This window comes from Pygocentrus nattereri, chromosome 1 (genome assembly GCF_015220715.1).
Source record: "Pygocentrus nattereri isolate fPygNat1 chromosome 1, fPygNat1.pri, whole genome shotgun sequence".
Classification (NCBI taxonomy): Eukaryota; Metazoa; Chordata; class Actinopteri; order Characiformes; family Serrasalmidae; genus Pygocentrus; species Pygocentrus nattereri.
Window position 1 is genome coordinate 11,119,395 of NC_051211.1, and position 13,989 is coordinate 11,133,383.

Below are 13,989 nucleotides of genomic sequence, written 5' to 3' on the forward strand. Positions count from 1 at the left end.
CTGACATGAAATCAGCATTTTGTTTTTTGATTTGATTTTACTGTGATTTTATCATGGGAAGGGTGCTCTTAAGCATGACATGAAGCAGAGTGCCTAAATCTCCCTTCCCTGTGATGACATTGCTGTAACACACAGTCTCAAGTGGACAAATGCTTTCATAGAACGGCGGCCAACAAAAAATATGATGAAATACACATTTCATGTTTCAGAAAAGAATGTATTATTAATAATAATCAACATAAACAAGTATTCCACCAAGAAATGTAGTTCCTTTAGAGTATGGTATTGATGCCAAGCAACCATGGACCAGTGATATATTGCAATGAATATCATATATTCATTGTTTTTTTCATAGAACAATGAATACATGATAACAACACTGTTTAATGCAAAACACTTCACTTTATAAGTACTCTTTGGTGACCAAATTACTACCCCTAGTCATGTTTAGCATCAATTTAGCAGCACCCCTCTTCTCGTACTGCGGTTGAATCTCAAATGGCTCCCTGCTCCCTACATAGTGCACTAACAATAGTCATTTGTCACTACAAAACATCCATACTCAATGTATGTTGCACTATTTGGCTCTAGATAATATCTAGACTTTCATAGCTAGCACACTATTTAGCTACAGAGTACAGAGCCATTTGGGATTCAGTCTGGGTTTGATGCTACTTCTGACTGAAACACAAACGTTTGGGGTGTGTTAGACATTCAAATGACATATGACTTTTATACTGCCATTGTACAGTTAGTCCTACCATAAGTACTGTAGGAGTTGATCTCTGTGGGCTGCGTGATGGGCAGAAGTGCCAGCAGGAAACAGCCACCTCACCGTCACTTTTATTAGCGACTGCCACTGCATAGCCACTTCATTGCCACTTTTATTGGCAACTGCCACTGAGCAGCCGCCTCACCATGACTTCACCATCACTTTTATTAGCGACTACCACTGAGCAGACACCTCATGGCCATTTGAAGCTTATGTGAAACAGACATTGAGGTAAGATCTAGTGCACAGGTGGAGCCCTGTGCACTAGATCTTACCTCAATGTCTGTTCCACATAAGCTTCAAATGTCCACAGCTGCTGGAGCACCACTGTTAGCTACTCAGTTTCCACTCTTACAGACTGGGAAACTTCTAGTGGTAAACAGGACTGAATTAGTATGATTTTAGTTGTTTTCTTCAACCATAATAATTCAATGAAATGGTGCTTACAAGATTTTTCACAAATTCACAATATATGGCTACCGAATCACAGCCATGCCAACATTGTGTATGTTAGCTAGCAGCTCAAGATTACTTGATCTGTGTTTAATGATGACACATTAGACTGTGCCAAAGGCCTTCTGATGAAACTGGAGGATTTTGAGTTTGTGTTCATGTTGTACACATATGAACAAATCTTCTCTGAGACTGATGTGGTGTTTGACATTGTCTAGCAGAGAGCTATGGATGTTCTGTACTGCAAGAAAAGAATTGAGTCTCTTCTTGCTTTTGTCAAAGAGAAGAGGTCAGAGGGGGCTTTCCCAGCTGTTTATGCCAAAGCAGCAGATCTCACATCAGACCCACAAACTAATGCCATGAGAAAACTCCGTCTGTCACAACTACAGGATCCCAAGGAGCGCTACAGAAATCTGTACATGGCCATCCTAGACAATCTCACAGAGCAGCTACCTCGGCGTTTTGCAAATTTGGAAAGTCTGCGCTTCTTGGAATCGGTCAATCCAGGGAAATTTGATGAGATGAGACAAGTGTTTCCAGAGGAGGCATTTCAGAGTGTCCTGGAAAGCTTTGGCCAGTTCTTTGATTCAGGGAGACTGAGGTCTGAACTTCAAGTCCTATATTCAAACCAGGACTTGCAGGGCAACAGGGGAAAGCTATGTGATTTCTTGCTGTTTCTGAAAGACATGGAGTTGGACAGTGCAATGCTTCAGGTGTACAAACTATTGTCATTAGTGGCAACGATTGGAGCTACATCTGCAGGTGTAGAGAGGAGCTTCTCCTGTTTAAAGCGGCTCAAGTCTTACACCCGCAACACCATGGGCCAGGGCCGTTTAAGCAGCCTAGCTCTGCTGGCCATTGAGAGAACACTAGTCAAGTCCCTGGAAAAGACGCCTTGTTGGTACAACAGGGCCACAGATCATTTTCTTGAAAAGGAACGGAGGGTAGAATTTACGTATAAATAAACAGACACATTTTATGATGTAGGCCGAAATTGAGCTTCCCCTCCTTGAAAGACCAGCATCCGCCACTGGTGTAGAGGTTGTGGTGACTTTTACTTTTATCTGGGAAAATCATCTAAACATGTCATTTGACTGGGGATGTATGCACTCACGAGAAACCACAGGCATTAAAATATCAACAGCTCAGAGATGACATGACTGATAAGAGCCATCGCTTCCTTTTGCGTTCTGTCAGGTAGGGACACTAAAATGAAAATGGAAAGTCCCCATGCTGACGGGAGCTGGATGTACTAAAATCACATCTCATTTACACATACATATTATTACACACATGCATGCATGCACACACACACACACACACACACACACACACATACACATATATATATGCCTCACAGCGAGGAGGGCCTGGGTTCGATTCCCTGGCCGGGTGATCAGGGTCCTCTCTGTGTGGAGTTTGCATGTTCTCCCCGTGTCTGCATTGGTTTCCTCCGGGTTCTCCGGTTTCCTCCCACAGTCCAAAGACATGCTGTCAGGCCAATTGGACATGCAACATTGCCCCTGGGTGTGTGTGTGTGAGTGACTGTTTGTGTCTGTCTGTCTGCCCTGCGATGGACTGGCAACCTGTCCAGGGTGTATCCAGCCTTCCGCCCGAAGACTGCTGGGATAGGCTCCAGCACCCCCCCGCCACCCTGACGGAGAAGCGGCTTAGAAAATGGATGGATGGATGGATATATATATATATATATATATATATATATATATATATATATATATATATATATATTCCAGATCATACAAGCTATAGACAATGGAAGATGTACAAGATATCCATCCATATGTGCAGGTATCTGTAAGATTGGAGCGAGTCTGTTTGATTCTTGTGAGTCATTTCATTCATATTGAAGTCCATTCTTGCCTGCTTATGTTTAATAAAGGCTTTGGGTCATATTACTGTGATAGGAACCAGACATCTGAAGTGCTGAATGTCTTTTAAAGCTACAGAGTTTCCTCAATTTACTTTAATCCATTCATGGTGGAGGGATGCAGGAAGGGTGTTAGAAGGCCAAATAGTCCCCAAAGAAATCTTATCTCTACCAACTGAACATTATTTTATCATCATTCACTTTACTTACAAAAACTCAGAAGACTCACCAGTGGTTTTGGACAGTAAACAAACTCGATATATTTGCATTGTAGTCATCAGAATATGAGTCAGTAGCTTTAGAAACTAACCATTTCACATGAAAACACTCCGGACATCTGAACCATGTCGTTACGCAGGAATTTAGAAAATTTGGTGGAATTGCCCTTTATGGCCAAATAGTCCCAAAAGAAAACAAAGATTACCATTTTGACCATCATCAACATCACATATAAGAACTCAGAAGACATGTGTAGGGCCACTGGCGTTTGTGGACAGTAAATAAAAAGGCTGTGTTGATGAAGATGAAGGAAGTAGGCAGGAGGACTGTGAGGCTAGTCGCATAGCGAAAAGAATGGTGGCAAAGGCAAAGGCTCAGGCCTATGATGAGCTGTATGAGAGGCTGGACAGTAAAGGAGTAAAGGACTTGTATCGTTTGGCTAAACAGAGAGATAGAGCTGGAAAGGATGTACAGCAGGTTAGGCTGATAAAGGATAGAGAGGGAAATGTACTAGTGAGTGAACAGAGAGTGATGAGTAGATGGAAGTAGTACTTTGAAGAACTAATGAATGAGGAAAACGAGAGAGAGAGGAGGACAACGGGGGGAGAGATAGTGGATCAGGAAGTGCAGAGAATTAGTAAGGTGGAAGTGAGGGCAGCTTTAAAAAGGATGAAGAATGGAAAGGCAGTTGGTCCAGATGACATACCTGTGGAGGTATGGAGATGTTTAGGAGAGAAGGCAGGGGACTTTTTAACCAGGTTGCTTAACAAAATCCTGGAGAGTGAGAGGATGCCTGATGAGTGGAGCCTCCGGAGTAAGACCACCAGGTACCGGAACAGCTTCTTTCCAACAGCTGTCACACTCCTGAACTCTGCCCCCTGATACCTAAACAAATAACAATGGACTGTACCCTAACTCAACACTCAACACCACTTACCGGCACTTACATCTGTTGTATATACTGCCCATTATTGTATATACTGTGTAAATACTCTACCTGTTCATAAATACATACTTATCCCCTTCATATTTATAACCTGTTCATAGTACTTTACAACCCCTCATATTTATTCATAGTTCATAGTACTTTATACCCCTTCATATTTATAATCTGTACATTCTTGTTTATAACCTGTATAACCCCCTTCATGTTCATACCCCCTCATATTTTTTAACCTGTATATACTATACTTACTGTACATTGTAACATACATATTTATATTTCTGCTAAGCACTTCTGGATGGATGCAAACTGCATTTCGTTGCTTTGTACCTGCGACATGCGCAATGACAATAAAGTTGAATTCTATTCTGTTCTATACTATGTGTGACAGAAGGATAGCAGCAAGAGTGAAATGGAAGGTTTACAAGACAGTAGTGCGTCCTGCTATGATGTATGGTTTGGAGACTGTGGCTCTGTCTAAAAGACAGGAGGCTGAGCTGGAGGTAGCAGAGATGAAGATGCTGAGATTTTCATTGGGAGTGACAAGGATGGACAAGATTAGAAATGAGCAGATCAGAGGGACAGTGAAGGTGGAGCAGTTTGGAGATAAAGCCAGAGAGGCCAGGTTGAGATGGTTTGGACATGTGTTGAGGAGGAATAGTGGATATATTGGTCAAAGAATGTTGGAGATGGAGCTGCCGGGCAGAAGGAGAAGAGGTAGACCTCAGAGAAGGTTTATGGATGTAGTGAAGGTGGACATGGAGATGGTTGGTGTAAGAGTAGAGGAGGCAGTGGATAGGGCAAGGTGGAGGCAGATGATCCGCTGTGGCGACCCCTAAAGGGAGCAGCCGAAAGAAGAAGAAGAGGAGGTGGAACGTCCCTTTAACACTAGAAGTCCCAGAGAGGGGTCATTTAACATTTCTACCTCTGGAACCCAGAGACGGGTCGAGTGACCTGAAGGATTTTACCTAACATCCTATAATCACCGTCTTTTGTTCTGTAAATAAGGCCATTACTGGCGCACCACAGGAGGTTGTTGTTTGCCATTGAGTTTAGCTATTTAGTTTCTAGTTAGTTCTATTCAGTTTATTGTATTTGATAATATAAAGATTATACATTTTGTATTTAGTTTAGTTTTATTTGAGCAAAAAAGCAAACAATTATTTATTTATTTATTTTATTTTAAATAGAGAATTAGAAATTTTACAGCAAGGTACAGCTGTGAGTAATGACCAGAAGCATTTGTGTCAAGAGGACTGAAATTTCAGCGTGAAAAATTTAAGAACAACTCTTATTTGTTTCCATGCTTTTTATTTTTGTTATAAAAATAATACAAAAAATACAAGGAATAAAACAATTCCACACATATTTACAATAGTCTGCAGTGGGGGGCTGCGTGTGTGTGGGAGTGGCATTTCTTTGTGTGCCTAGCATTTCAGCACTCACTCGGCAGTCTGTCTGCACTGTCAGAACATACCTGGCACTGCCAGGGTTTGTCCCTGGTACATTTGCCACAAGTGTATTTGTAGCAGTCGACACATCTCACAGTTGCACAATTGTTCGTGAATCGATGGTTGACCTGAGTAGCATAGTCTAGAGAGACCTCTGGCTCCTGTTACTTGGAGGAGAATGTAAAATCGAGTGAATGGATTTCTTTATACAAGACCAGCATCCCTTGTGCATTTGTGGAAATTAATGCCTTTTTTGTGCGTCTCTCAGACTAAGAACCAGAAGGCAGCACGTGTGACCTCTGCCTCCGTGGCCGAGGAGGAGTATGGTACTGTGCTGCACTCCTTCGTCTTTCACCGCGGCCTGGTTGGTAAAAACATCGACCAGCTGGTTACAGACATGCGGCGCGTCATGGAGCCCTACACAGCAAGAGCTTTAAAGGTATTAACTGAACCAGTGCTTTAGGCTTATTTATATCAACTGTGTTGGTTCTGAGTGTCTGAGTGTCTCTCTTTGTCTTGTAGGTTCGAAAGGAAAAATGTCTTAAAAGATTTTGTGACTGCAGCGGGACCACTGGGTGTCACACACTTTCTTATATTCACCAAAACTGAAACCAACGTTAATTTGGTAAGTAAGGTCAGAGGTTTTTAGAAAGGGCTGAACTGTGATCACTTGTATTTAATCTGTAGGTTATTTCTAGGTGATGTAAACCTCTAAAGGCTTACATGCCACTTGGAAACCCACATCTGCACTGAAATTAAAGTTCTTGGCCAAAATTGAAATTCAGAGGACAGTGGATTTAAAAACTGAAAGTCTGTGGGGTTTTTTTTTTTTTTTTTTTTTTTAACAGTATTAATGGTAAACTGAGCTCTCAGTAAATAAACTAATCAACTCTGTACACCTTTTACAGTATGTAACTACAGAATTCAGGAACCTTGACAACAGAGAATGGCTGATCATCCAAGGCAGTTAATTTAGTAGAACATCTTTGTTTCTTAGTGTTTATTCATTCTATTTATTTATTGATTGATTTATTGAGGGGCAGTCGTGGGCTGGAGGTTAGGGAACTGGCCTTGTGACCGGAAGGTTGCCTGTTCGATCCCCAGCACTGACAGTCCATGACATGAGGTGTCCTTGGGCAAGAAACCTAACCGCTAATTGCTCCCCGGACACCATGGATAGGGCTGCCCACCGCTCACTGCCCCTTAGTGTGTGTGTGTGTGTCACACTAGAGTGTATGTGGTGTTTCACTTCATGGATGGGTTAAATGCAAAGGTGAAATTTCCTCATTTGTGGGATTAAAGTGTCACTTAATTAAAAAAAAAGCAGTTTAAACTGCATTTTATAAACTGAGTCTGCAGATGGTGCTGCTGTGATGAGGTTTTTCTTTCTGTTCTGTGGGATGTGGTGTTTTCACAATCATCATATTTGTATAAAACCTGTAGTAGAGAGGTTGTTGATAGTAGACATGAACAGTGATCATAAATCACTGTTTCTGGCTTTCAATACTGTTAATTGCTTATTTTTTGTATAATTCTTTTGTTTGTAAAATTCTATTATTTTTGGATATTATTTGTAGGGCTGTTTTCAGTGGGTGTGTTTTTTTATTTATTTATTTATTTATTTACAAAGTGCCATTTCGCACATGCTTTCTTGGTGGCCAAAATGTCTGTATAAGACGCTACTTGTTCTCTTTCCTTGTATGTTTTTAGTACCTATTCAGTAGCATGGAGACCATCAAATCTGGACCTTGAACCTCGACTCCAGTCTGTGGCATTAGATAACTATTCAGTTGGAGCAGAGTTGGAGCAGACTTTTGCAGCTCATGCAACCAACCACAAAAGCTTTCTTGGCATACAAGATTTTATCAGCCTGATCGTATCAAATACAAACGAGTGAAAAACGCCATCAAAATTGCCATAAAGTCCTACACTCTTATGTTTATAGCAGTTTGTTGATGATGGACAAATTCCATACATTCAAAAAGAATCATTTCAAATTGATTAGCTGGCTGTGTCAGTCGACCAGTCATGCATTTGGTCAGACTAATCGCAGGTTGACCTAAAAATGTGGGCACTTTTTATGTCTTACTTTTGCACTTAGAATAATAACAGTAATAGGTCATATTTTTCTAAATGATTTGTTTGGATGTTAAGTGCGCTACAATGATGTTTTGCAGTGGGGAAAAAAAAAATCTGAGTTGGAGCAATGGTTCAGTTAGTACAAAACATTGGACTGGAAACTGGATTCAGGGTCTAGATTTAAAGGGTCTGCCCTAGACTCCTCATTAATGCTTGGTTTCTGACCATTGAACCAACCACTGGCTGGACATTTCTGAGTGGTGGGATACTCTCAACCTAGCAGTAAGACTGTGCTGCATACACCTGTTTTACCATGACAGCATCCCGGCCATTTTAAGGGTGGTCTGCTACCCGAAAAGTCTGTTTTAATAATATTGGTCCTTCTCTCTCTTTCTCGGACCTCAAAATGTGTCCAGGGAGTGCTTAGGTTGGTAGGTGTTTTCTAAAAGAGTGGATGGCGAGACATAACTCATGATGTTTGTTCTTGAATGCAGAATTAATATTCGTCTGAATGCATAAAGGCATTTAATCCATTGAGTTGTAGTGCTTATTGTTTTAACTCTAGTTTCTGATGCATCCTTTGGAAGCGTGTCTTTATAGAAGTTACTCACTTTGTGATTTTTCTCTCACAGAGACTGGCACGACTTCCCAAAGGGCCCACCCTTTTTTTCCACGTTACTAAGGTATGGTGACGTACTCTTTCCCTTTTCGGCACACGTGGGTTTAGATCTGGCGAATGTGAAGTCATGCAGATACAAATGATGACACTGTAATATGTTGATTGTGAAGTGACTGTTCAAAGTAAACGCACTGATGTGTCTGCAGCTTCATCTTCATAGCGAACAGCTCTTTCTGCTACTAGTAAAAAATACATATTTCTTTTTCAGTATTCTCTCATCAAAGATGTCGTTTCATCGTTGAAGAGGCACAGGATGCACGAGCAGCAGTTCAGTCATCATCCGCTGCTGGTGCTGAATAATTTTGCCCTAGATGGCATGCATATCAAACTAATGGCCACCATGTTCCAGAACATGTTCCCCTCCATCAACGTGCATACGGTATTGTTCGTTCATTCATTCAACAATGTCCAGGTTATGGATTTGCAACCAGCAGAAATGTTACCATTTATAAGTTTGGAATCACTTTTCATTTTAATAATTTAATAACAGCTTATACAATGTTAATGTTATTGACACCTAAATATGAACTGATTCTCCAACCCCCCCCAATCAAAAGAATTGGGATGTTACTTTGGGAACAGAAAGATGTGACATGCTCAAAGAAATGTCTTGTGGTTTTTGTATGAAAAGTAATAATGTGTAAGAAATAAGGAGCAAGAATAATAATAAAGTACTAATAATAAATTGTAATGTCAGTTATTAACATTAAATGCTACTTACTATTTGGGCTACTACATAGTTGTTATAACTGTCGATTTCTTGTCAAAGTGCAACAGCTTATTCAGGTGTAGTATAAAGGTAAGATTAATGTGATGGAGATGGGCTTTTCAGTCAAATTCAACTTTTAAGGCAGTATTGGAAAAATATTAGAATAGATATGTATGTATCGCTCTATTGATCATCTAAATATTCATATTTACTGCTTCCTAATAGTAAATAGTTTGAAATAGAACATGTATCAGAATTGGTTTATGGAGTTGAAAACGGTGATTCCATACTTTTGATCAGTGATTGCAAACATTTAAACTGTGGTGGATGTAAAACAGTAGACGGATGATGAACGTATAGTCTCCTGAGAGTCTTCTATGACTTGACTTGTTCTCTGATGTTCTGTCACTATTGTTACAGTGAGCCATTTACAATTAGATGAGTTTGTTCATGTGTTCTTAAACTTATTCTTTCCTCCTTTTGTTTTAAGGTCAACATCAACAACATTAAGAGGTGTGTGCTGCTCACTTATGACCCGGAGTCCAAAGAAATAGACTTCCGTCATTAGTAAGTAACGTCCTCCCTCTGTGTGGTGGCAGCAGTACCAGGTGCACATGATGAAACTTGAAACAAGATTCTTCAGTGATTGTTTTCAAAGTAAACGCACTGATGTACCCTGCAACATTGTTTATGGCTATGTGGGATTCGTAATGCTCCACTCAACCCTTTGTCCTCTCTTCTGACCCTCGCAGCAGCCTGAAGGTGGTCCCTGTAGGCATGAGCCGAGGAGTGAAGAAACTCATGCAGGAGAAACTCCCCAACATGAACAAGCTGGAAGATATCAGCGATCTGCTATTACAGTAAGTCACCCAGAGGACACAGAGGCTAGATTTCTCAGCTGGTCAAGACTACCCAATTACAGTGCCACTTACCGCATCTAAAGATGTCAATTTATGCAAAAATGATAACCAACATGACTTTGGAATATTACAATCAATAAATATCTAATTAATTCTAATATGTCCATTACTATATGCCCAAGATAAAATTCTCTGGCTATTTTAAAGTGAATAAAACTCCAGCTGGCTTCACACAGTGAAACTTGCATGCAACTTAGTTTCTACGAAGTAACTGAAACAACTGAAGTCACACGCAGCACATTCGATTACACCACTAGTTAGCTGAATTAACTTTTTTAGAATGTTCTTGCTGTAGTCCTCTGTGATGTGTAACTTACATTTGCTTATTTGCAGCATTTTATCATTTTTTTTTCCAGCTGTTGTTGCTTTTTTGTAGGTCTGTATGTCTGTGTATGGTTCTGTACTTTAAGTAGCCATTCTGGTGGTGTTATCTCACTTAACCTGCCCTGGAAGCATTGCAGACCGCACTTTCCACTCTGATATTTTGTTCTGCTGGATTCCCAAAGGAATGTTAAGCTTGTGTAAAATTAGGGTGAGTCAAGAGGAGAATATGTATAATCTGTCCACATGGATTGCAGTATCAGCAGTTTAATGATGAATAAATGGAGGCACAAGCAGCCTTTTAAACAGCTGTTACCATTAGCTGGTGAGTTCAGAAACCAGTTTGACATGCCTGTTGTAAATGCTTATACTCGCTCACATTATGCTTGTTGTGATATAGTATGATTGCATTTTTCTCATAACTTTGGTTGGGTGGTTGTGATATTTGTGACAGGCTGCTAAAAACCTTACATAAAGTCGATCAGGGGGAACTCCTTTTCAACTGTCCATCTTGTTTTGTTCATTAATCCACTGTAATTAGATGTGAAGAGAGATCATGTCATGAAGTTGAGATGGTTGCAGCTGATTTCAGGAGTTGTGAGGGGCTCTACATTATGCAACATAATGAAATTTAGTTTGCGGTCAACTTCTTGCATGCAAGCTTCGCCATGTCAAGCCAGCCTAATACAGAGTTTGGTGCCATTACTGTGTGAGCAGGTCCTTCAGTCAGATTTATGTTCAGGGTGTTCTTGGGAATAATACTGAATCTTAAAAATTGAATGATGTCAAAGAATTGTGGTGAGGTGGTCTAGCTTTTTGGCATCAGGTTAGCTGGGAAATCTTGCTGAAATATGAAATTTCACCATTTGACACTTGTACGTTTGATGCAAATGATGACGTAATAAGCTTGCCTGAGTGCTCAGTGATCTTTCGAAGTAAACGCTCTGATGCATCTATTGCAATCTTATCTGCAAGCTGTCTCTTGATGGCTTTGAAGGTTCTAATTTACAAATGTTTCCTCTTGTGCTCTCGCTCCAAGAGGGGTGAACCTATCCGAGAGTGAAGCTGAACAAGACGGGGATCACAACATCACAGAACTGCCTCAGGTTTACTCGGGCCGTGGCAACATGAGGTCACAGCAGAGTGCTGTCCGACTAACGGAGGTGAGGGAGGGGAGAGGGTCCCCTGCTTCTATTGGGATTAAAGGAAATACAATAGAGTGCACATGTTTTCCTCTGTTATGAACTCCAACGCTTAAATACATGATTCTGTGTGTGGTTTAAAAAAAAAAAAGTTGACGCTGCAACTTTGTTGTAGATTGGCCCTAGAATGACCCTGCAGCTGGTGAAGATCACGGAGGGCATGGGAGACGGGAACGTGCTTTATCATTCCATTCGTAAGTTCCCCACTACAGTCAGTGAACAATAAATCTGCTACAACTGGTTTAGAGGGGCTTTGATATAGATGTTCAGAAGACGAGAAATGGGACTGTTAAAGGGCCCATATTGTGGTAGTCAGATGTAGTATGTAAACATTACAGAGGTTTTAGAGCATACTGTTCACTCTGGCACTCGAGTCTATATATGGATACTAACAGGGGGAAAGTGTTTGTCCCGTAAACCAGTGAATCTGCTTATACATAAACTGCAGTTTAATCCCACCTGTTTGTATTGTAGTTGCATAATTTGTTTCAGCATCCTCTGCTTTTTGAGGTCTTTTACATATTTCACCCTAAAGACTCAGTAACAAACATTCTGTTTGTGATGAAGAGGTGGGAAAGCAGTATTACATATGTTTATTATGACACTTTTGCACTAAATCCATACAGATGTCATAACAGAACATCAGAGAAAAGGACCAAGACAGTTGTAGGCCTTTTCAAACTACATTTAATGTATATATGGTAATATGGTCAATTTAATGTATATACATTGGTGTACAGAACATACTGTAGTGGTAAATGCTCTGGTAAAAGCTTTGGAAACTTGTTTATATTGCATTACATTTGCAAGTAAAACACAATATTCTGCATAGATACAAAGACGGAAGAGGAGCTTATGGAGATCCTGAAGAGGAAAGAGGCTCGTCTGAAGGAGAAAGCAGAACGTAAACAGAAGCAGGAGCAAAATATAGCCCTAAAGAAGCAGAAACGGGATGAAAACAAGTAAATATACTACTATGGCACTCCAAACTAAAACATGAAGGCCTGTTTATTAAGAATGTTGTCCTACATTTTGACTGTTCTTAAGTAAAATCCAACTGCATGATAGAAACACAGGTATCTACAAACCACAGGCTTAGATTTTACATAGTATTAAAACTATCTGATTACAGGAAAAAGAGTCTGGAAGGGATGAAGAAGAAACGGCAGCAGGAGGGAGCAGGGTCTGATGATAGTGAAGTGGAGGATCCTGGGATGCAGGAGGACCAGGCTGCGGCTGAAGAGTCGGAGGACGAGGCGGAATACTACAGGCAGGCCGTCGGCCAGGAACCAGATGAAGGTATTAATTCATGTACAGCACAGGTCATCAAATAGATCTGACCAGGAACCAAATTCTCTCGGAGCAAGCACTCTTTGTTGGTGCAGGTGTACGGGTGTAGAAGACAAGTCCTCATCAGCGTCCAGCTCTACTATAAGCACCTTTTGCTCTTGTGAAGTGGCACAACCCAAATCTAACCAATTCCAAAATAATTATAAAAAAAAGTTTATTCCTTATATATTCCTCTCTCTATCTATCTCTCTATCTGTATACACATACATATATACGGTGTACATTTAGATCTGCAGCCACAACCTCAAGACTTGACCTTTTTTTTTTTGTTTGTTTGTTTGTTTCTCTTGCAGACATGTTCCCCACTGCAAAGAGGAAACATGGACCAGGCAAGTCACCCAGACCCTTCAAAAAGAGGAAAACGTCCTCTTCAAAAGCCTCTGATGAGAAACAAAGCCCCCGGCCTGCTGGTAAGCCAGCTTTCGGTGGTAAAGCCTCTGCTGGCAAAAAGTTTGGAGGGAAGAAATTTGGCGTAGGAGGCAAAGGATTCGGGGCTAGAAAGACGGCAGGTACTGGCAGCAAGTTTGGAAAGAGCAAATGGGGAAAGAAGTTTGGAGAAAACAAAAGGGATGGATTTGGTGGGAATAAAAATGGGCCAAAGAAAGGCCCCAGTTCGAAGCTGAAAGGACAGAGATCGAAAACTGGTTCTGGGTTTAAAGCGGGACCGAGAGGAGGCAAAGCAAAAAAGGACTTCAAACAAAAGAAAGCGAGGAGCTGAATGAGCTGCTGAAAAGAGCCAGGAATCTGCATTTTACACCATATGAAAGGCACTGCAGAATAAATCCCCATGTTGGAGATGTTGCCAAATGACTCAAAGTTTAAAAGTGTAAAGTATGTAACATCCTCTTTTCGGAGAGGCAGCGGAAAGACTGCTTTCTGGCAAAAGATGTACTTTATGCCTTGTGTTGCGTCGCATTTATGACAATAAATAATTGGTTCTGTCAAACCGCTGTTTCTCTGCATCAGCTGTGTAGTTATGGGTGAACTTTAAGCTTTCTCTCTC

At 40.8% G+C, this 13,989-nt stretch overlaps 1 protein-coding gene across 1 annotated transcript; it reads left to right on the forward strand.

Annotated features, from left to right (window-relative positions):
• The first annotated feature begins 1,452 nt into the window (after positions 1 to 1,452).
• On the forward strand, positions 1,453 to 13,932 carry LOC119264410 (suppressor of SWI4 1 homolog). The gene is made up of 12 exons (XM_037543025.1): positions 1,453 to 2,169; positions 5,995 to 6,128; positions 6,249 to 6,351; positions 8,438 to 8,488; positions 8,693 to 8,863; positions 9,684 to 9,760; positions 9,946 to 10,053; positions 11,474 to 11,597; positions 11,752 to 11,830; positions 12,469 to 12,598; positions 12,769 to 12,935; positions 13,280 to 13,932. The coding sequence occupies exons 1-12, from the start codon at positions 1,453 to 1,455 to the stop codon at positions 13,702 to 13,704; spliced, it is 2,286 nt and encodes a 761-aa protein (XP_037398922.1). The 3' UTR covers positions 13,705 to 13,932.
• Positions 13,933 to 13,989: the final 57 nt, after the last annotated feature.